Source organism: Sphaeramia orbicularis, chromosome 19 (assembly GCF_902148855.1).
Source record: "Sphaeramia orbicularis chromosome 19, fSphaOr1.1, whole genome shotgun sequence".
Taxonomy (NCBI): domain Eukaryota; kingdom Metazoa; phylum Chordata; class Actinopteri; order Kurtiformes; family Apogonidae; genus Sphaeramia; species Sphaeramia orbicularis.
Window position 1 is genome coordinate 44,497,772 of NC_043975.1, and position 22,024 is coordinate 44,519,795.

Sequence of the window (22,024 nt, forward strand, 5' to 3'; positions counted from 1 at the left end):
TCTACGGACAAATGCACTGAGCAGAGATGGAGGACAAAACAGAGACACGGGAATGGAGGAGAAGTGAACAACATCGAGTCTGCTGATTTGTGATAAAGCTGATTCTGAACGAACTCATCTGTGAGATGAACGTGTTCTAACACATTTGTAGTCAATAAAATGTCAACACAACCGAACATATTTAACCATTTGAGTAATTTTAGGGGAAGCCGGGCTTCCCTTGCAGTCTATGAGAAATCGCCACTGATTGTAAGATATTGCAGTTATGTTTTATTTATCTGTTTAACCCTTTCATGTATTAATTATGAAAAAACGTACCTAGATTTTTTTTTTTTTTATAGATTTTATTTCTCAAAATTTGGCTAAAGTTGAAATACATTTTGAATTGGGAAAAAAAAAAGTTTTCTTAAGACAATATTTAACCTCCTGAGACCCAGAAAACACAAGTTATGGCTTTAAAAAATAAATAAATAAACTGCCTTTGTTTGAAACATCACCATGCAAAAGTTTTTTCAGATGCATTTTTTAACATTTTTAGGAAGGTCCTTTGTGATGGACAGTTTTTTCTTGTTTTGTTTTAAAGCTGTGAAAACCCATAGCTGGGACTTAGGAGGTTAATGTTATGAGATGACAGAGCAGTTTAAATTCTACAATGGACTCTATGCACAGCCCCACTACTTCCTGAACTTCAGGTGGGTCCTTTATTTCCTGTCTTTCCGTATTGGACACAATGATTAATCCAGGTGTGTCTGCTACTTGTTGTGACTGCTGATCAATTAGACACACCTGGATTAATCAGTGTGTCAGTGCATAGAGCCCTTTAGGATGATCCTTTTTTTCCACTGTATTACTTCAGGTCTACAGACACTGCCCCCATGTGGTTTGGAGAATATTGCCTTTAAAACCCTTTGGAAAGTGAGCCGAAACTATGTGTCCATAAATGTGGACATCATGCATGAAAGGGTTAATATTAAAGAATGTGCAAACTGTAAGGTATATAAAACTTTCTGAAGTTATATCTTAGATACACAACACACAAAATATGCAACAATAAAAGCGGATATTGCCGAAAACTGCACCCCCCATTACAATAAGCGTGCGAAGCTGCAGGAGTGAAATAACGTTAGCAGCTCACATTTGGAGTTATTCTGGTGTGACAGGGTGAATTTAATGCACTTTGTCCTCTTCACGGCTAACTTAGGAAGGGGGAGCTGTTTTCGGCAGCTGTTGTGCGATGCAGTTTTCAGCAGGGAGTAGAATTCGGCACAACAGCCTGGAGCTGGTGGATGTGTCTGGGCAGAGGGCTGTCTGGGCTCCTCTGCTGAGGCTGCTGACCCTGTGACCTGGATCAGAAGAAGACGGTACGGTATGGATCTGGGACAATGGAAGACGGGTTAAAAGCAGAAGTTGAATGTGGTAAAATGTCCAATATACTGAAAATAAAGGATCTTAATCTGATGAAACCTTCCAGAGCAAATGCTTAAGTGAGGTGAAAAGAAAACAAGCTGCAAATGCTGTTAACGTTTTATTTATTTATTTATTTATGCAAACGTATTTAAAAGTGGTATTTTCAGTGCGAGTACCTTTCAAAGCATGAATTTAGTGAAATACCTTCCAATTATATTCATTCAAATTGCCTTCAACCAGACAACAACAGGATGTTTTGAGTTGTGAACAAACATGACACTAAACGGACCCAAACGTCTCCACCTTGAACCGAACGTCCACTGGAATCAGACCTGGGCGTTTGTGGGTGTGGCCTCCTCATGACGACAGCTGAGCGATCAGAGCGTCGATCAGCTCCTGCTTCTTGGTTCCAGTGGTGCGAACTCCAAACTTCTTACAGGCGTCCTTCAGCACGGGCACGGTCAGCTTTCCCAGGGTGCTGTTCTGCACGTGCGCTCGAAGCTCGTCCTCTGGTAACTCCACCTTAGGCTTCTTCTCAGCTCCGCCTCCATTATCAGCTGTGAGTTAAAGCGGAGAAACAACATGAAATCAGAGGCAGTGTTGGAGCAGAGTGTGTGTGTGTGTTACAAGGTTCTAGTAGTTTTGGATATTTCATTACAGTTTAGTTTTATTTAGTTTTGGATTTTTTTTCTCTAATTCAGTTAGTTTTGATTCGTTTTTAGAGCAGGTTTCCTAGTTTTTATTAGTTTTCGTTTTTTCTAAGTGCTTAGTTTTACTTTTGTTTTAGTATTAATTTTAGTTTTGTCGTATCATTTCTCTTCTTCTCCGTCGTATTCAAATAAAACTAGAATTGAAAAACATTTTCGTTAACTGAAATTAATAAAAACTATAATTAAAAGAAAAAACGATGACTAACTGAAACTGTATTGTGTGTTTACAAAACTAACTAAAACATATAAATATTATGGATAAAATTCCCTTTGTTTTCGTCTTTGTCAATGTCGGATTGATACGAAATCGATTTATTTCGCTCGAGCAATTTTATCTAGTGGCACCATATGATATTAAACGGTCCGTCACTTCTGGTCACTTGCGGTTTCCAGTCGTCTTCTGGTCCCCACTCTACCTGGAAACATGGAGACTAAAGTTGGGAGAAAGCAGCAGAGTCCTGTCTGGGATTTATTTGAATACGATGGAGAAGAAGAGAAAAGACACGACAAAACTAACACTAATACTAAAACTAAACTAAAACTAAGCATTTAGAAAAAAATGAAAACTAATAAAAACTAGCAAACCTGCTTTAAAAATGAATTAGAACTAACTGAATTAGAGAAAAAAAAGTCAAAACTAAATAAAACTAAACTATAATGAAAAATCCAAACTATTAGAACCATGGTACCCAGTATCGGCAAGTACTCAAATGGAAATACTTGTACTCGGTCTGGAAAACAGTGGTATCGGTGCATCCCTACTACAGAGTGACTGAAAACACTGTGTCATTTTGGTTCCGACCTGTTTTGCGTTTGGCGGCCGGCTTGGTCTCTGGGTTGTAGTTGGCCGGGTAGACCAGATCTTTAAACTCCTGGACTAGAGGACCCAGACGAGTGTCGATCTGGTCCACTTTGGGCACTGAGACACAGGACAAAGACAGGAGGTTTTAAGCAGCAGAGAATGGTGCAGAGTTTCAGGAGTATCAGCCATTAGAGGAAAGGTGATCCTGAATGGATGTGTGTGCATCTTACTGATAAGGTCTTCTATGTCCTCTGGCGCCACCATGTCCAGAGCCAAAGCCTCCAGGTTCCTGAAATGCTGCTGGATGGCTGGATTCTCAAAGGCGTCACTCCTGCATTAACATAAAAAAAAAAAAAATACCTGAAACCCCTTAGACAAGACACAAAACAACAACTCCTGTTTCTTTGACTAAGTGCTGATTTCTACACATATCAGGTCCATGAGGATTTGGACGGTGTGACAAACTCTAACTCAGGGCTCTCAAACTCATGTTCTTTCAGGTTCCACATTCAGCCCGATTTGATCTCCAGTGGGTCGAACCAGTAAAATAATAACAGAATAACATAAATAATGACAACTGCAAATTTTTTTGTCTTTGTTTTAGTGCGAAAAACCCCATTAAATTATGAAAATACTTACTTTTATAAACTATGCAAACAAAAGAGATGTGAATAACCTGAAAAAACGGAAATTTCTTCAGAAAAATCAGTGCAATTTTAACAATATTCTGCCTCAACTTATCATTTCTACATGTGGATTATGGATCAGATCTACAAAGACACTAAACACTGAGGAACAGGCAGAAAATAGTTCAAATTGTGCTGAATTTTCTTTAGACATTTCAGGTTGTTCATATTTGTTCAGGTTATTCACATTCTATTGTTACAGGATAGTTTGTAAATTTAAATATTTTCATAATTTAATGGGGTTTTTTTTTGCACTAAAAACAATGACAAAAATTTGAAGTTGTCATTATTTATCGGCATAATGTAATATTAGTTTATTCACGTCAAACCGAGAAGAAAATCTGGAGTCATTCTTTTTTGTCGGTTATTCTGCTGTTATTATTTGACTGTAGATCATATTGGTCTGTATGTGGACCCTGAACTAAAATGAGTTCCACAGTTCCACATGAGTTCCACGACTGTGGAATTTTTGCATTTTGCTATTTCCTCCCACGGGTCGGATTGGAACCTTTTGCATTTGGTCCCCGGGACGCATGTTTGACACCCCTGCCTTAGACAAAGACACAAAACAACAACAACTCCTAACTGTTTCTTTGACTAAGTGCTGATTTCTACTCATATCAGGTCCACGAGGATTTGGACGGTGTCACTAATGGTAACTGTTCCTCTGTACTTGTGTCTGAAACAGTCTATATGCTATGGAAGTGCCGACATTCAGCTGTAATTCAAGAGGTTTGATAAAAAAAAAAAATATTGCACTCATTCTTTAGGAATTACAGCCATTTGAAGTTCAATCTCTCAATTTTCAGAGGCTCACAAGAAACCAAAGAAGCTGCATCTGAAGGTGGCTGAAGTAAAGGCCTGGTCAGGACAGAGTATTATGCCATGTTTCCACTACGTGGAACCAGCTCAACTTAGCTTGGCTCGACTCGGTATTCCTGGAGACCGTTTCCATTACAAGATACTACCGACTTTCCAGTACCTGGACGTCATAGCGATGTGGCGTGTTACTTCTGTCGTCTGTTCAGAGAGTTGCTGATAAACTCGCTCGTTGCGTGTTGTCTTGTCTGAATTTTTACACTGGCCACCAAAGACTGAATCTGCTCGACCGACCACGGTGTAGGTTTGTGCTGTTATGTGGATTAATGTACCGCTACATTTACTGTCCACTTCTGCATCTGCTTTTTGTAAAACGGCGGGTCACAGAGACGACTCTCTGACCAGTCTGTGGTCTGCAGTGTTTACATGTCACGTTTTAGTATCTGGTCCGCAGTCCTGGAACCTTGGCGGAGGTGGTACCAAAAAACTAGTACCGGGTACCAGATTCCAGGTCCTTTTTTGTAATGGAAACGCAAAAAGGCCGAGTCAAGTCGAGTCGAGCCGATACCACGCAGTGGAAACGGGGCATTAGGCACAAAAGGAGGAACAGGGTGTGTAGAAAAAACAAAAAACAAAACAAAACCCAGGATGTGTAAATATTCCAGCGGGCGTAAAAGAGACATGTATAGCACAACGGCATCATGCACTGGAAAAAATCTAACTCTGATCTCATTTCTAGTCCAAATATCTCATCCCACTTAAAATCAGACAGAATCACCTACAGAGGAACTTTTCAGTGAGATATAAGAACTGATTTATAGACAACAGAGCTGGAAAATCTGATTTCAACAAATCTAACCAAGATTTTCACTTGTTCCATTGGCAGATTTTTTTTTGCTTAATTCAAGATTTTTTTTTGCTTAATTCAAGATTTTTTTTTTGTTTAATTCATGATTTTTTTTTCTTAATTCATGTCTTATTTTAAGTATGATGAGATATTTTGACTGGAAATGAGGAAAAATACACTTGGTAAGACGTAGATTTTTTGCAGTGTATGTCCAAAACACTTTGGCAGTGGCTGCTGGATAAATGCAGTACAACATGCACGAATACACAACAGCATAAAAACGACCACATGTAGAACATGTGGATCCAAATGGGTCAAAGCAGTCGTAACAATAATACCAAGTGTATTTTTCTCATTTCTAGTCCAAATATCTCATCACACTTAAAATCAGACAGAATCACCTAAAGAGGAACTTTTCAGGGAGATATAAGAACTGATTTACAGACAATAGATCTGGAAAATCTGATTTCAACAAATCTGAACAGGATAATTTTCACTTGTTCCATTTGTAGATTTTTTGGCTTGAATTAAGCAAAAAACCTTGAATTACGCAAAAAATTCTTGAATTAAGAAAAAAAATCTTGAATTAAGAAAAAAAAACTTGAATTTAACAAAAAATGTTGAATTAAGCAAAAAAAATCTTGAATTCAGTGAAAATCTTGAATTAAGTAAAAAAATCTTGAATTAAGCAAAAAAAAAAATCTTGAATTAAGCAAAAAAATCTTGAATTAAGCAAAAACAATCTTGAATTAAGCAAAAAAATTTTGAATTTAGCAAGAAAAATCTTGAATTAAGCAAAAAAAATCTTGAAGCAAAAAAATCTTGAATTAAGCAAAAATTCTTGAATTTAGCAAAAAATCTTGAATTAAGCCAAAAAATCTTAAATTAAGCAAAAAAAATTCTTGAATTAAGCAAAAAAAAATCTTGAGTTAAAGCAAAAAAAAAAAAAAAATTGAATTCAGCAAAAAAAAATATCTTGAATTAAGCAAAAAAAAAAAAAAAAAAATCTTGAATTCAGCAAAAAAAAAAATCTTCACCTCTACATTAGTTTATCATTGACCATCTTCGTGTCACAGTACCTGTATTTGAAGCGTAGTTTTGTCACAATCTGCTTCATCTTGTCCACTTGTTCTTGTGAGGCACATGGCAGCTGAGGGGCATCCAGAGTCCTTATGTCATCAGCAAACGGCAGATAGATGACGTTGAAACCTGATGTGGTGAAAAATAATGGATTCACATCAAACTACAGCACTGTGCCGTAAACCAAATGATGACAAGGAAACACTCTAGTACCAGTGATGTGGTTTGTTTGTGGAAGAAGTTAGACTTAAGCGGGGTACACACTTAAAGATAATCGGGCTGTTTTTGACCCGATTTCCCCCCTTCTCCATAGGGCTGCACCATATTGGAAAAAAAATGACATTGTGATTTTTTTTAACCCTGCCATTAGGGATGTAACGATATGAAAATTTCATATCACGGTTACTGTGACTAAAATTATCACGGTTATCATTATTATCGCAGTATTGTTGAAATTGTGCTCAAAATGTTCAAAAAGTACTGATACACACACTGAAATAATTTAACCAAGTTGTATTTTGAAAAAAATAAAAACAAACAAAAAAAAACAAATAATAGGCACAATGTACCTTCTGTTGCAGAAACATTCTAATATTAACCCTTAGTGGTCTGAGCCTATTTTGTCCATTTTTCAGTCCTTTTGATTTTGCCTTTATATACTATATAAACAAATGTTTACGATACCCATGTTTGGTATCTTTTTTTCAGCAAAACTTCATCTATATCATCTGTCTATTACTTTTTCACTTTAACCTACTATATAAACACAAAAGGACAGAAAACACAAAAAATATATAAAATCCGATTTGAAAAATGTATATACTTTATTGCATAAATAACGCACAGATGCTTAATGAACCTTTTCAAAGACTTTAAAAGTGAATATTGGTTCAAAATATTAGGTATATACAATTAAAATTGTAATACATTAAAACTATACTCAAATATTTGACATAAAAGCATAGCTTTACATAGGGTTTTTCACCTAAAAGTGCTGGAATCAAACACGATTATCATGATAATTAGAATTTAAATGGTAATACTAACCGTCTGCAATTTTACTGTGGTTTATCGTTATACCGGTAATCGTTACATCCCAACCTGTGATACATATTGCGATATGAAAAAATACTCAGGAGGACATAATATCTGTGTGGTGCCGGCGTAAATGATCAGACTAATTAGTTGTGTTTCCTCTGGTTGTGTCGACACAGAAACACGTTTCAGTTTCATCCTTCTGTAGCTGAAATAATTCCAGATAACTGACGTTGCTTTTCTTTTCAGCATCAAGTCTTCATTTTCGGTGATTTTCTCTTGTTCGTTGCTCATTTTTCAATATTGTTAGCAGTGACTCACTCCAAACTGATTAAGTACGATTGTGATTGGTGGATGGCTGTGTGCAGTGTGTGTCAGGTACCCTTGAAATTAGATGAGAACACGTTGAGTTTATTTACCTCCTATATTGCAGGACCTGCAATGGGACTATTGCGCACAAGTACATCACAATTTCGATGCTCAAACAATACATTGTGCAGCTCTACTTCCCGACTAAGAACGGTAAATGCCACATTATCTTGTGTCTTATCAGATTATCCTATGACATGATCCTGTGGTCTGAGGTGAGTTAAGAGTGAATTTGTCCCGATAAATGGCTCTGAAACGGGGGCCGACCATCGTCCGACCAGATATCTTCATGTGTGATGACTCCCGAGGCACGACTCTGTGAATTGTGACCAGAATGGAATGTAGCCAATCAAGAAGCGAGCTGACTGAGGAACAAGGAAGCAGGGGTAAATTAAAAAAAACATGGCTGACCTGAAACAGAAAGTTCGGTGAACCTCAGAAATTCAGGATTTTTCTGTCAAAAACAGTCTCAAGAACACCATCATTCCCTCCTCTCACATGTCCTCTTCCATGTTGTGTGTTGTGTTTTCTGGTTGTTGCCATGTTTCTTCTTCTTTGTTTCGTTGATCATGTGAGATTTCTGTCTTGGAGGACTAGAATCTAGATCGGTGGTGGGATGGAATCGTTATGTGTGTGTTGTGTTGAGTTGAGGTGATCGGAGCACAACACACAGTACCATCCAAACTGTTCAATAGGGCTGTGTATCGGCAAGAATCTGGCAATACGATACAAATCCCAATACTAGGAGCACGATACGTTATATCACGATACATCATGATACTGTTAAAAAAGCAATTTTTTGTTTGTTTCTTTTTATTTTAAGATTATTTCCTGGAAGAAGTGAATTACACCAGAAATGTGCACAAATACTAAATATATTTTTATTCGATCCCAACAGGATCTAATGTTATATCACAAAATGTTTCTGTGTTCAAACTGAAATTCTGTTTAACAGACATTACAGTTTCAGACCCTGTTCAAATGTTCATATTCTATTAATTCAGAACTAACATCAGGACATTATTTTAGTTCAATCCCAACAAAGGAACTAATATGTGCCTCTCAGACAGTAAAAAGTGCTTTTAGGATGCTTCAAATAACCATTATTTAATAAAACAGTGTTAAATAATAATAAATAAAATATAAACAAAAAAGAAAAACAAAACAAAAAAAATTAACCTCCACAATATCTGCATTGGAATAAATACTTAAAAATATCGATACAGTCTGTTTTAATATCGATACAGTATTGTAAAATGAAATATCGCGATATATTACAGAACCGATATTTTCTTACACCCCTACTGTTCAATGCCTGATTTTTTATCTTCATGTGTGGGGTCTGGAACAGGTAAAAAAATCCTTATGTGTGTACCCGCTTTAACCTGTTTTGTCTTCATTCAGCTGAGCCCAGTGGTGTGTCTTACCTGCAGGTGTGATCTGTCCTTTCCCCTCGTCGCTCTCCTCCTCCTGGGGCACCAGGGCGACAAATCGAGGCGAGTAGTTACGACGGGCGGTGAAACGACACAAGGCGAACATGTTTCGCTCGCTGCACCTCTTCAACAAGGCTGAGAACAAACAGGAGCTACCTGATGTAAAAACGGAGACAGTAAAGTTCACAGGTTCAGTTCGTCTTTGGTCCAGAGCTGGAAAACACTCAACACCAAACTGTCCAGTAAAATGATGGCATTTAGGGCCAGAAAAGAAGAAATAAAGAAGCATTTTACTTCAGCACTAGCTGGGTTTCCATTACCCTCAGAAATGCACAATAGAAAACTGGTAATAGAAACACCAAAATGTTGCAAAAACGGTCAAAGATTGCAAAAAAGTTTTTCCGCTCTCTTGAGGGGGTTTTGTAGTTGTTTGGATCTAGATGAATAGTGTAAAAGTGAACTGTAAACCCATGGAGTTGATTTGTCCTGTCCACGTGGTCCTGGTGGTTTTGTCCTGTTCATGTGGTCCCGGTGGTTTTGTCCTGTTCATGTGGTCCTGGTGGTTCTGCTCAGTCCAATGGTCTCCCCTATGACCCTGTACTCAGAACAGGTGGTTCTAGTTGGTTCTGTCCAGTAGACACGCTTTAGTGGAGGAACTGCTTCCCCAGGGCAGGACCAGTCTGGGGACACCAGAGGGTCCAGAACATCACACAGTTCAGTAAACGGTACCCGGGTCACTGGGAAATTCCCATAAATCCATGGTGCGTGTCCATAAATGCAGACTTTTTCTTGGTCCGGTTCTGTGTTCCCTTCTTCTGCAGTTGAAGACAGTCAATGCAACAGCAGGAGATGAACCCACACTACAGTGGAAACACCCAGGAGGTTCTGATCCAACTGAGGCAAACATCTGCCTTCAACCAGAACCAGAACACAACTAGACAGGACTGGACCCCAAGGAACACATGTGGACTGGACTAGAACCACACAGCAGAACCAAACACTGTTCAATGGAAACACCTACAAGTAGGAACTGGACTGGGTCCAAACTGGACCAACTGGACTGAGTCCAAACTGGACCAACTGGACTGGGTCCAAACTGGACAGCCTCACTAATGTTTTGTCTCTCTCCAGTTGCCAGTGTCCGTGGAGTGCATGACCATGGGCCGTCTGTTCTTTGGCCACACCTTTTATGGGTGTGGCTTACAATTATAAAAGGGTCACCCCAGCAGGTGTGCTCCCTCTGTCACAGACTGCTGAGCTCATGGCCTACATGTTGGTATTGTTCTGTTTTGTTTGGCTCACACACACACACACACACACACACACACACACACACACACACACACAAATGCACCTCACTTACCCAGACATGCAGTACATTACTGATATCTGCATCTACATCAGTGTTTCTCAGTGGTGGGGGTGGGGGGGTTGAAACAAGAAAGCTGAGAGGGGGGCACTGACACTGAAATCGGGAGTGCTAGTCTGTCTAAGTATCAGTATCAAGGAGGACAATGATGAGGCTATAAGCCCACCCCCCTACCCACCCGTTGCAAAAAACTATTTTGGGGCTTTCGAGGCCCATGATGGGGTGTCCACTGAAAACAGGTTGAGAACCACTGATCTACATGATGCATTTTGAGTTGGGTTTAGTTCAATAAAGCACCTTTCTTTGTTAAAGGAAACAGTTACATGGTTTTATGATACATTCTTTGAGCCAGGTTCGTACCAACCACCGACAGTAAGGACACACGATACAGCTGTACTGGATTCACTGTGAAAATGTGATTAAAGAAGTCTGAGGTGAAAATAAGGGGCTGTGATGATCGGTCTGGTAGACATGTGCAGACATGGAGCTACCTTTGACGTCGTCCTCCTCAGGATAGAGAAACACAGCCGGCCGGACGTGGTGGTGCAGTTTCAGCTTCTCCATGGGTTTGAATCCTATCAGAAACATTCCTGGATCCTCAAACTTCTTGATGGAATCCACTTCATCTGTTTCCATTACTATCTGCTTCTTCCCATACACCTAAAGTGGACACAGAGGCAGAAGACTTCAGCTTAGCCCTTCAACTGCCTGTCTGTAATTCTGAGTGGGAAAAGATAGTCATGTAAATACCTCTAAATGTGGCAGTGATTCTAGATACAGATAGACAAACTACCAAAAGATTTTAGGAGAGTGTTTACCTGGGCTTTCTTCAGCTCGCTGGGCAGCAGCAGGCTGCCGGTCTGAGTGTGGAAGACACGGGTTTTGCTGCGGACCGGTTCGTTGGTTTCCCTGTACAGTTTAATGGGTGGAGGTTTCCGTGCTGGAACAGCGGTTGAATAAACTCCAACTGCTACATTTATGCCTTCACCAAGACAAAGGTTCAACCTGGAGAAGACAGAGAGCACAGTGTGGAAGGGACCAGAGACCGAACAAGGAGTAAAGAAGGAAGAGGTGGGATAAACGACAGCACTGGAAAACTGAAGTTAGAGCTGGGAAATAAAATGAAATGACTTACTTGGATTATTGGGACATACTGTTATTCACTACCAATCAAGGTTATAATAGTTTTGGATTTTTCATTATAGTTTAGTTTTATTTAGATTTGTTTTTTTCTCTAATTCAGTTAGTTTTAATTAGTTTTTCGAGCAGGTTTGCTAGTTTTTATTAGTTTTCTTTTTTTTTTTAAATGCTTAGTTTTAGTTTAGTTTTTTTCATATCTTTTATCTTTTTCACCGTCATATTCAAATGAATCCCAGACAGGACTCTGCTGCTTTCTCCCAACTTTAGTCTCCATGTTTCCAGGTAGAGTGGGGACGAGAAACCAACTTTAAACAACAAGTGACGAGAAGTGACAGATCATTAAGGGTCGTATGGTGCCACCAGCTAAAATTGCTTGAGGGAAATAAATCAATTTCAAATCAATCCAACACTGACAAAGATGAAAATGAAGGGAATTTTATCCATAATTTTTTATCTGTCTTAGTTAGTTTTGTAAGCACAAAATACAGTTTTAGTTGGTTATCATTTTTTCTTTCAATTATAGTTTTTATTTCAGTTAATGAAAATGTTTTTACAATTCTCGTTTTCATCATTTTGTTGGTTTTCGTTAGCGATAATAACCTTGCTACCAATACAGCAAATGTTTGATCCATCTATGATAAGACTTCAGTGTTGTCTGGTGCTCTGCTCTCCTTTAAGTTGGCTTTTCTCTTTCCTTTTACATGAACATAAAAATCCGATAACTGGGAGTAATCCCATAATTACCATAATCAGATGCGATACATTTACAGTCACTCCAGAAATGCGATAATGGAAAAAGCCTGATTTACATGTTTCAGTCCATTATTTGATTTGTTTCGGAGTACGTACATGCGTTATGACGTAAGATGTACACTTCCTGTCATTTTCAAACCACCCGGTCTTGTCTGGGACATTCTAAAGAATGACTTTTGGAAAGTGTCCTGTATTTCCTCTGGTCATGCAGATGGAGGATGTTCAGAGTTTTCATTTGTTGTAGTATGACATTTGTTTCCTTTTCACCCCAGAAGTCAGTCTTTGCCGACTTTTCGTGGCTTCATGCCATGTTTATTTAGCTTTTTCCTTAGGCTCACGTTGTCGCTGCGTAACTTCTGTTTATATAGATTTTTTTTTTTTTTTTTTTACACGTGCCGATGTAAAAAAAAATTAAATAAATCAGATGAACCTGTATACACATGTGAAGACATCGGAGTATTGGTGAGAAATCCAGGTGTATTAATCCAATTTCTCCTAATCAGATCACCGCTGTTATCGGATAAAGACGATCAGATTATCCTGTTTACATGATCAATAATAATCTGATAACTCCAGAAATAAGGTAATGATGGGAGTATTGGTGTGAATGTAAACAGGCTCAGTAACACACTGTTTTGATTACTGTTCAAATTAAAGTCCGGTTTAAGGAAATCAATTGCTTTGCTCTTGTCAATGTGCAATTACAACAGCAAACATCTGACTGTTAAAGTTGAAGACCAGATGTTTATCCAACAAACAAACTAATCTAAGGAAACTCTCTGGAATGAGCTTCTGAGAATGACATTGGGGTTGAAACTCTCAGAAAATACATTGACCCAATACCAGAAAGATGCACTGCTGTGATTGTTGCCAAGGGGGGCACACTAAATATTAGAGCAGGCATGTCCAAAGTCCGGCCCGGGGGCCAATCACGACCCGCGGTCAGATTTTATATGGCCCACAGCTTGGGTTTTAGAATGTATTATTTATGGCCCGCTTGGACTGTTGAACTGAGTACATGAATCATAAAAGGTTCAAAATGCAGTTTCTCCTTTTGCCTCATGGTGGCAGCACCACTCTAACTCTATCGGGCTCTGTGACTTTGCCGTGAACCCTTCTCACTAATTTCTAACCATGGCGCCTGTAAATAAAAAAATAGAAGTTGACAGTGAGGGCCGCCGCTTCCAGGAGAGATGGGAATTACAATTTTTTTTTTCACTTAAAATCGAGGTGATTGTGTTTGCCTAATTTGTCAAGAGACTGTTGCCTTGTTTAAGGAATTCAATGTAAAGAGACACTAGCAGACAAAACAAGCTAACACATACAACAAGCTAGCAGGGAGTGAGCGCTCCGAAAAAGTGAAGCAAATTCAAGCTGCTTTAAACTCACAACAGTGACTCTTCATGTGAACCTGGGAGTTCAATGAATTCACCACCAGGGCAGGATACCAAGTTGCCAGGTTAGTTGCATATAACTGCTGGTGTTATGTACTTGTAGATGTGACACAAAATATTACTTTCTGAATGATTTTGTGAAAGACAAGAGTAAGAGTCATATGTTTTCATCTGAAATGTTAACAGACTGTGCATTACTGAGTAATATATGAGTAATGATTACTCATATAAGTCATGTTTAAAATGAATGTGGGGTTAAGATTTTTATCAACTTGGAAGTTTAAGATACTCCATACAGTTTGTTCTATGTTATCTGACTCCAGATGTGAAAGGAAGGCAGAAATTTTTTTTTTTTTTTAATTTGTTCACACCTGAGTGGCTTAGATTTGGTTACATTGCCATTTAAAAAAATGATATTGTGACAATGAAAATAAAATTGTTGTTGAACAGCACATTTATATGTAATTTTTACGGTTTAAATAATGTCCAAAGGGACCACTGGCCCCTGGCAATGTCCACATTATCAGATCTGGCCCTATTGAAAAAAAGTTTGGACACCCCTGTATTAGAGTAAAATGTAAAGAAAAAAAAAAAAAAAGGACTAGACTGATAAATTTGTCAGTGAAATATTCTCAGTACCTTTGCCTTTACCTTTCGTAATGGCACAAAAGTAAAATTCAGGCTCTGGGGAAAAAAAATGAAGCACCAGTTTCTTCAGATTTGACAAGTGTTCTAATATTTTTGCACACTACTGTATATTGAGAGGGTTGAACATTTGGGTCCTGGGTCCAACAGTATGTGTATGGAACAGTTTAAAACCACTATGAATCCACCTGGTGTCTGAATAAGAAGCTAAGAAGTTTGGTCATACTGTTCAGCTGTGATTGAAGTGACGGTCTGTGAGCTTTCTGTACCTGTTTAGGACTCTCTTCTTCTTCTCCTTGGCCCGGACCCTGTTCTGAAGGTCCTCTAGTTTGGCACAAGGCTCCAGCTGGAGCCCCAAATCACTCTCATCCTCTGGTGGAGTTATGATGTCACGAAAGTAGAGCGAGACGTCAAAGCCTCCTGGTTTCATCAGGTGCATTAAATTAATGATAACACCTGCAAGAGCAAGGAGATGTACCAAAGGATACAGAGAATATAGATCAGGGGTCTCAAACATGTGTCCCAGGGGCAAAATGTGTCCCGCCAAAGGTTCCAATCCGGCCCCTGGGATGAATTTACAAAGTGTAAAAATTCCACTGTCAAGGCTGTGGAACTCATTTTAGTTCAGGTTCCACATACAGACTAATATGATCTACGGTCAAATAATAACAGCAGAACAACCGACAAAAAAGAATGACTCCAGATTTTCTTCACGGTTTGATGTGAAAAAAATATTACATTATGCCTATAAATAATGACAACTTCAAATATTTGCGTTGTTTTAGTGCAAAAAATAACATTAAATTACAAAAACATTAACATTTACAAACTATCCTGTAACAATAAAATGTGAATAACCTGAACAAATATGAACAACCTGAAATTTCTAAAGAAAATTCAGCACAATTTGAACTATTTTCTGCCTGTTCCTCAGTGTTTAGTGTCTTTGTAGATCTGATCCATAATGCACATGTAGAAATGAGAAGTGGAGGCAGAATATTGTTAAAACTGCACTTATTTTCTTAAGAAACTTCAGTTTTTTCAGGTTATTCACATCTTTTTTGTTTGGATAGTTCATAAAAGTATGTATTTTCATAACTTAATTTAGGGGGGGGTTGCACTAAAACAAAGACAAAAATTTGGAGTTGTCATTATTTATAGGTTATTATGTTATTATTTTACTGGTCTGGCCCACTGGAGATCAAATTGGGCTGAATGTGGAACCTGAAAGAGAATGAGTTTGAGAGCCCTGATATAGATATTATATATCTATATAATTATTATTATCATTATTATTATAGATATAGTTATCAGAAGCAGCAGCTTTCTTTCATTAACAGAATTCCCAGTTTTGACGTTGTCTTCCTACCGGTGTCTCTAAGGTCACTGGCTTTGGTCCGCCCCTGTCGGTCTTTCACACTATCTCCTTCATGTGGATCGTCTCTACAAGTGAAGATCATGAGCCTCTTGTGTGACAGACGTAGTTTGATGTCACTGTACAGGTTGGCGCAGCACCACAGAGCATCACCCAGCGACGTCTCCCCACTGCCCATCGTCTTTGCTGCCAGCTGGGCACCTTTACTGCCTCGCAATTCGTCCACCTCCTGCACCCGCTTTGCACCTGAGAACGTAGGCGAAGACCAGCGTAAACAGCACAGCTAAAGTTTGGAAATGGTCATTTTTCAATATTATTTAGCTTTATTTAGTTTTGGGTTTTTTTTCTAACACAGAACAGAGTAGTTTTCTGTTAGTTTGGGTTTTTCAGATGTTCCAATGAAAGCCTTAACTTAAACAGACAGGAAGATCAAATGCACAACATCAAATATGATTTACAATCCCTCTTTTATAAAACCTTTTGCTCTTATGAACTAACAAGGAAACTGAAGAAATGTTAGTGATCTCATTTTAAAACCCCATCTGTAGAGATCAACATACCCCAACTGAAAAACATACAAACAAAATAAGTTAAGTCGGCCACTTATGTAACAATTGACCTTACGTGTTATTGGCCGAGTGTTTTTTACGGGTGTAAGAAAATATCAGTTCTGCAATATATTGTGATATTTTATTTCACAATACTCTATCGATATCAAAAAGTACTGTATTGATATTTTTAGGTATTTATTCAAATGCAGATATTGCGGAGGTTCATTTTTGTTTTTCTTTTTTGTTTATATTTTATTTATTATTATTTAACACTCTTTTATTAAATAATGTTAGTTCCTTCGTTGGGATTGCACAAAAATGATTTTTGTTCTGATGTTAGTTCTGAACTAATAGAATATGAACATTTGAACAGGATCTGAAACTGTAATGTCTATAAAACAAAATTTCAGTTTGAACACAGGAACATTTTGTGATACAGCATTAGATCCTGTTGGGATCAAATAAAAATGTGTTTAGTATTTGTGCAGACTTCTGGTGTAATTCAATTCTTCAAGGAAACAATCATTTTAAAAAAGCAAAACAAACAAAAAATTGCTTTTTTAACAGTATTATGATATATCGTGATATAGCGTATCGTATCACCAGATTCTTGCCGATACACAGCCCTAGTGCTTTTGTCAAATGCTTAAACACTATCGCAGTAAACAGACTCTAGAAGTGCAGTCTGTTGTCTCAATATTTTTGCATTATGTAAAAATATTCTTTCTTTCAACCTGATTCAGTGATTTCTGTGTTTTCATTCAAATTGTGTCCAGAAATCATCCATGACAACACAAAGAGCAAATAACATTAATGAAATAGAAAAACAAATCTGATTTGACCTATATTCTTATGTTTTATGTATGATAGTTTTGAATTTAGGTTTCCTGTTGAAAACTGGTGTTTTTATTTTGATTTCATTCAGTGAAATTCTTTCACTGGTACTTTTATGTAACTATTAAATCCTCTGGTACAAAGACATGTTAAGTTTGGACTTTGTGTGGCTGCTACCTTGGCCAGGTCTCCTGTGCAAAACAGATTTCTAATTTCAAAGAGACTTCCTGGTTAAATAAAGGTAAAATAAAAAAAGAAAAGATAAAACCCATCTTTTCTCCTTGGCGTTTGAAAACCACGTGAGATGTTTGAATGTATTATTTTTATTAAATTGTTTTATTTGGTATTGGTTTATTGTTTTTATTTGTTTTTAATTTTACAACTTTTTATGTTTTAATCTATTCTTGTATTTTATTCTTTTATTTAGGTTTTATCTATTCTTCTGTATTTTTGTTTATTTATTTATTTTTTATTTTATTTTTACAGTTCTATGTCTTTTAATCTATTCTTGTATTTTATACTGTCATTTTTGGTTTTTATTTATTTTTCTGTACAGCGTTTTGGTCCACTGTGGTTGTTTAAAGTGCTCCACAAATAAAGTTGGATTGGATTGGACTGGAAAAGAAAAAAGAAAAACACATGGCTTCAAATACAATGCATATAAAACTGAATTCAGATACATCTATCAGATTTTATGTGTGCTCATACCTCAGATGGACTCATCTTACCAGGTTCATCCAGATCATGGTAGACGTAGACGTGTTTGAATGAGTTCCTGGGGTTCTTGCTTTGCTCTGTGCCGTAGAAGACCAGAGCCACCAAGTCCCTGTAGCTGCTGGTGATCTTACTGGTGTACACACTGCGCACAACCTACAGCAGAGGATTGATTATTAACAAATTGGTAATTAATGATCAGACAATTATTTTCCTCCAGTGAATCTCTAGGTAGACTACTCTTCACACTGACTACACACATATTATATGTCACATTCAGTGGATTATAACGTATACTTATGCCACATTTCCACTATGTGGAACTGGCTCAGCTCGACTCAACTCTGGTACCAGGTCCTATTCCTGGAGACCGTTTCCATTACAGGATACTACCGACTTTACAGTACCTGGACGTCATAGCGATGCGGCGCGTTACTACCATGTTGTCTGCTCATAGTTGCTGATAAACTTGCTCGTTGCATGTTGTCTTGTCAAGCTCATGATGAATTTTTACGTCTGAACCTCCTTGACAAACCATGGTGTAGTTTTACAGGCTGTCCTCAAATGGATTAACGTACTGCTATATTTACTGTAAACTTCTGCATCTGTTTTTTGTAAAATGGCGGGTCACAGAGACGACTGTGGTCTGCAGTGTTTACACGTCACCTTTTAGTATCTGGTCCCCAGTCCTGGAACCTTGGCGGAGGTGACACCAAAAAACTAGTCCCAGGTATCAGATTCCAGGTCCTTTTTTGTAATGGAAATGCAAAAAGGCCAAGTTGAGTCGAGTCAAGTCGGTACTACGCAGTGGAAAAGCGGCATTAGAATACCCTAACACTTGATGACCTTAAGTTTCAATAAACTGAATATTTCTCAGACCTCTGTAGGAATCATACTTGCTTTAGGATGAAGGTAATTGACAAAAAAAACAGAACACAAGACAAAAACCAATAGGAAGGAGACAAGATCCCTGGTATACGCACCTGCATGGTCATGTCGAAGTTTGAGGGTTTTCCATCTTCTTCTTTGATGAACATTTCTTTAGAGGCGTCAACCAGAAACACCAAACTGTCTCTGCCTGTGACCTTGTACTCTCCTGACAAAAGAAAAGGCATGGTACATATGATGATAATAATAATAATAATAATAATAATAATAATAATAATAATAATAATAATAATAAAGTAGAACAAAAAATACAAACACGTCCCAACACAGTACCCTCTGTGCTGTGTCACTGAATCCAAAATATCACATAAATCACAGACTGTTGCAATGGTGTAATTTCACAGGCTGATATTATGATTGAGTCACTCTGATTTAAAGTACCTTAGAATAAAATAGGTTTTAAATCATCAGAAGGAAACAGGGACTGACGATGAATGACAAATATCTGTACATCAGTAGTAGTAATAGTAGGGCTTTTACCATACCTCCAGACTGCTCTCCTTCTTCTTGCTCCTCTTCATCATCCTCATTTCTGTAGTAAGCGTTCCACTCTGCCATTGGGACTGACTCAGCCTACCAAAGGACTGAACAAATCTGTTCTTTAGATGGTGTTCATGTGGAAATGATCAGTAATGGAAGGTAACTAAGCACCTTGACTCAATACTGCCCTTCAATACAAATTTGAAATACATTTTCTGAAGCTTTATAGTCCTCTGGTCCAGGGGTGTCAAACTCATTTCAGTTCAGGGGCCAAATTCAGCCCAATTTGATCTCCAGTGGGCCAGACCAGTGAAATAATAACAGTGAAAAAAGTAAAATTATAGTATGATCAGGTTTACATCTACAAAGTTTCCTTAAAAAAACTGAATAACATGAACAACTTTAATTGTCTTAAGAAAAACAAGTGCAATTTTAACATTTTAACAATATTCTGCCTCGGTTTATCAGTTTATCAGATACACATGTGCGTTACAATTGCACAAAACATTTAGTAACAGGCAGAATATTGGTCAAATTGCATTAACTTCTCTTAAGACATTTCTGTTTGTTCATATCTGTTCAGGTTATTCACATTTTTTGTAAAAGTATAGTTTGGTAATGTAAACACTTTGATGTCATTTTACTTTTTTACACCAAAAAAACGCAAAGACAGAATTTGGGGTTGTCATTATTTATAGGTTATTATTATAATATTTTACTGGTTCTGACCCACTTGAAATCTAATCAGACTGTATGTGTCTGTATGTGGAACCTGAATTAAAATGACACTGACACCATTAATTGTTAATATCTTCAGTGTCATTTTTGCATTTCACAAATTCATCCTACTTGTGATAGGTCCTTGGACCCTTTGGCGGGCCGGATTTGGCCCCCGGGCCCCATGTTTGACACCTGTGCTCTAGTCCATCTTAGAGGAAAATAATTTTACTGCACTACATTTGGAGGTTTAGTTACTTTTCACGTAAATGTATGTAATAAACAGTATGAGTCTGCATTCTGTTATGGGTTGTGTTTGTTTTGGATTAGGCTGAAAACAGGCCTGCTTTTGCTGAACTCATATAAAAGTTGCTTTTTCTTTTAACCTAGCAGAATATTATGCAAACTTGTATCTTACCCTACTGCCCTGTAGAATATAAATATTACAAATGAGTTTAACGTACAGCAGTGTCATGCATCACACAAATGAAGTAATATTACTCCATCCAAACATGTAAACACTGACTCCTTTGATTTTAAGCACTTTTTCCTGAGAACACACACTTTCACTTGAGTAATATTTTACATATTGAGCCTTTACAGCGCAGGTGTCAAACATGCGGCCTGGGGGCCAAAACCAGCCTGCCAAAGGGTCCAATTTGGCCCCCAGGATGAATTTGTGAAATGCAGAAATTACACTTAAGGTATTAACAATCAAGGATGTTAAAATAATTTTAGGTCAATTCAACCTAAAGTGGGTCAGACCAATAAAATACTATCAAAATAACCTATGAATAATTAAAACTGCAAAAAAAAAGGAAAATTACATAAAAATGTTTACATTTAAGGACTAGCTTTTTACAAGCAAAATATGAATAACCTGAAAAAATATGAATAACCTCAAATGTCTTAAGAGAAGTATGTGGAATTGTACCAATATTCTGCCTTTTACTAAATGTTTCGTGTATTTGTAGATCCACTGTGATCTTTAAGTTTTAATGCATATGTATAAATGATAAACTGAGGCACAATATTGTTAAAATTGCACTTATTTTTCTTAAGAACTTCCAGATTCATATTTGTTCATGTTATGTTCGAGTACAGTTCGTAGATGTACACATTTTCATTATGGAATTTTACTTTATTCAGTCAAAAACATAGAGAAAACTTTGGAGTTGACATTATTTATAAGTTCTTATTCTATTATTTATTGGTCTGGCCCACTTTAAATCATATGAGACTGTATGTGGCCCCTGAACTAAAATGAGTTTGACACCCTGCTTTACAGTGTGGTGTTAGTACTGTAAGGAAATGATGCAACTAAATACCACTTCTACCACTCACTGCAGGTTCATTCTGACTCTGGTCTGTCCCTCTGAGGATCAGAATATAAGGAGCAGCCATATTACAAATGTATTCATCAAAACATTACGATTACATTGTATATCATATTGCAATGCATGGCACACCTGCACAAGAAGTCATGTGAACACATGTTTTATTAATGTTCAGTCAACTTTTACTGCTATTGCAAGACAATGTTCAAGTTGTTGCTAGCTAGCTTAGCTTAGCTATAGTTCGCATTAGTAGCATTGCAGAAACCTTGTTAGAAACTAAGCTTCTCTTGTGATTCACACTACCTGTTTGGATTAAACCCGTTCAACAATGACCACAGTAAACCCCAAATTGTTATAGTAGCTTCACTTACCGTTTGGCTTCTTCCTAGACACACGTCTGGACTAGTTTCAATGACTGGCGCGTTTCAGTAGCGTGAACGCGCACGCTGAAAGTTAGAAAAGGACGTCCAATCTACTATTGGACACGTGCCCGCCAATCAAAGCTATTGTCCAATCACAGCGACGTAGGTGGGCTTGACTTGGAGGAGGCTCGAATCAGAAAAGTAAACTTCAGTGGTC

The 22,024-nt window shown here is 37.6% G+C and overlaps 1 protein-coding gene across 3 annotated transcripts; it reads right to left on the reverse strand.

The window, feature by feature from the left end:
• Positions 1-1,533: 1,533 nt before the first annotated feature.
• xrcc6 (X-ray repair complementing defective repair in Chinese hamster cells 6) lies at positions 1,534-21,884 on the reverse strand. 3 transcript variants are annotated; one of them, XM_030121950.1, is made up of 13 exons: positions 21,817-21,884; positions 19,397-19,505; positions 18,947-19,059; positions 17,978-18,119; positions 15,859-16,110; positions 14,759-14,945; positions 11,376-11,562; positions 11,049-11,217; positions 9,183-9,344; positions 6,351-6,480; positions 3,150-3,250; positions 2,920-3,036; positions 1,534-1,964 (listed from the first exon to the last, which is right to left on the reverse strand). In XM_030121950.1, exons 2-13 carry the CDS (start codon positions 19,467-19,469, stop codon positions 1,765-1,767), a joined length of 1,833 nt encoding a protein of 610 aa, XP_029977810.1. In that variant the 5' UTR covers positions 19,470-19,505; positions 21,817-21,884; the 3' UTR covers positions 1,534-1,764. The 3 variants fall into 3 exon arrangements, with proteins under 3 accessions (XP_029977810.1, XP_029977811.1, XP_029977809.1); XM_030121951.1 differs by having other exon boundaries at positions 18,947-19,056; positions 19,397-19,495; positions 21,817-21,879; XM_030121949.1 differs by having other exon boundaries at positions 19,397-19,495; positions 21,817-21,879.
• Between the last annotated feature and the right edge of the window lie 140 nt (positions 21,885-22,024).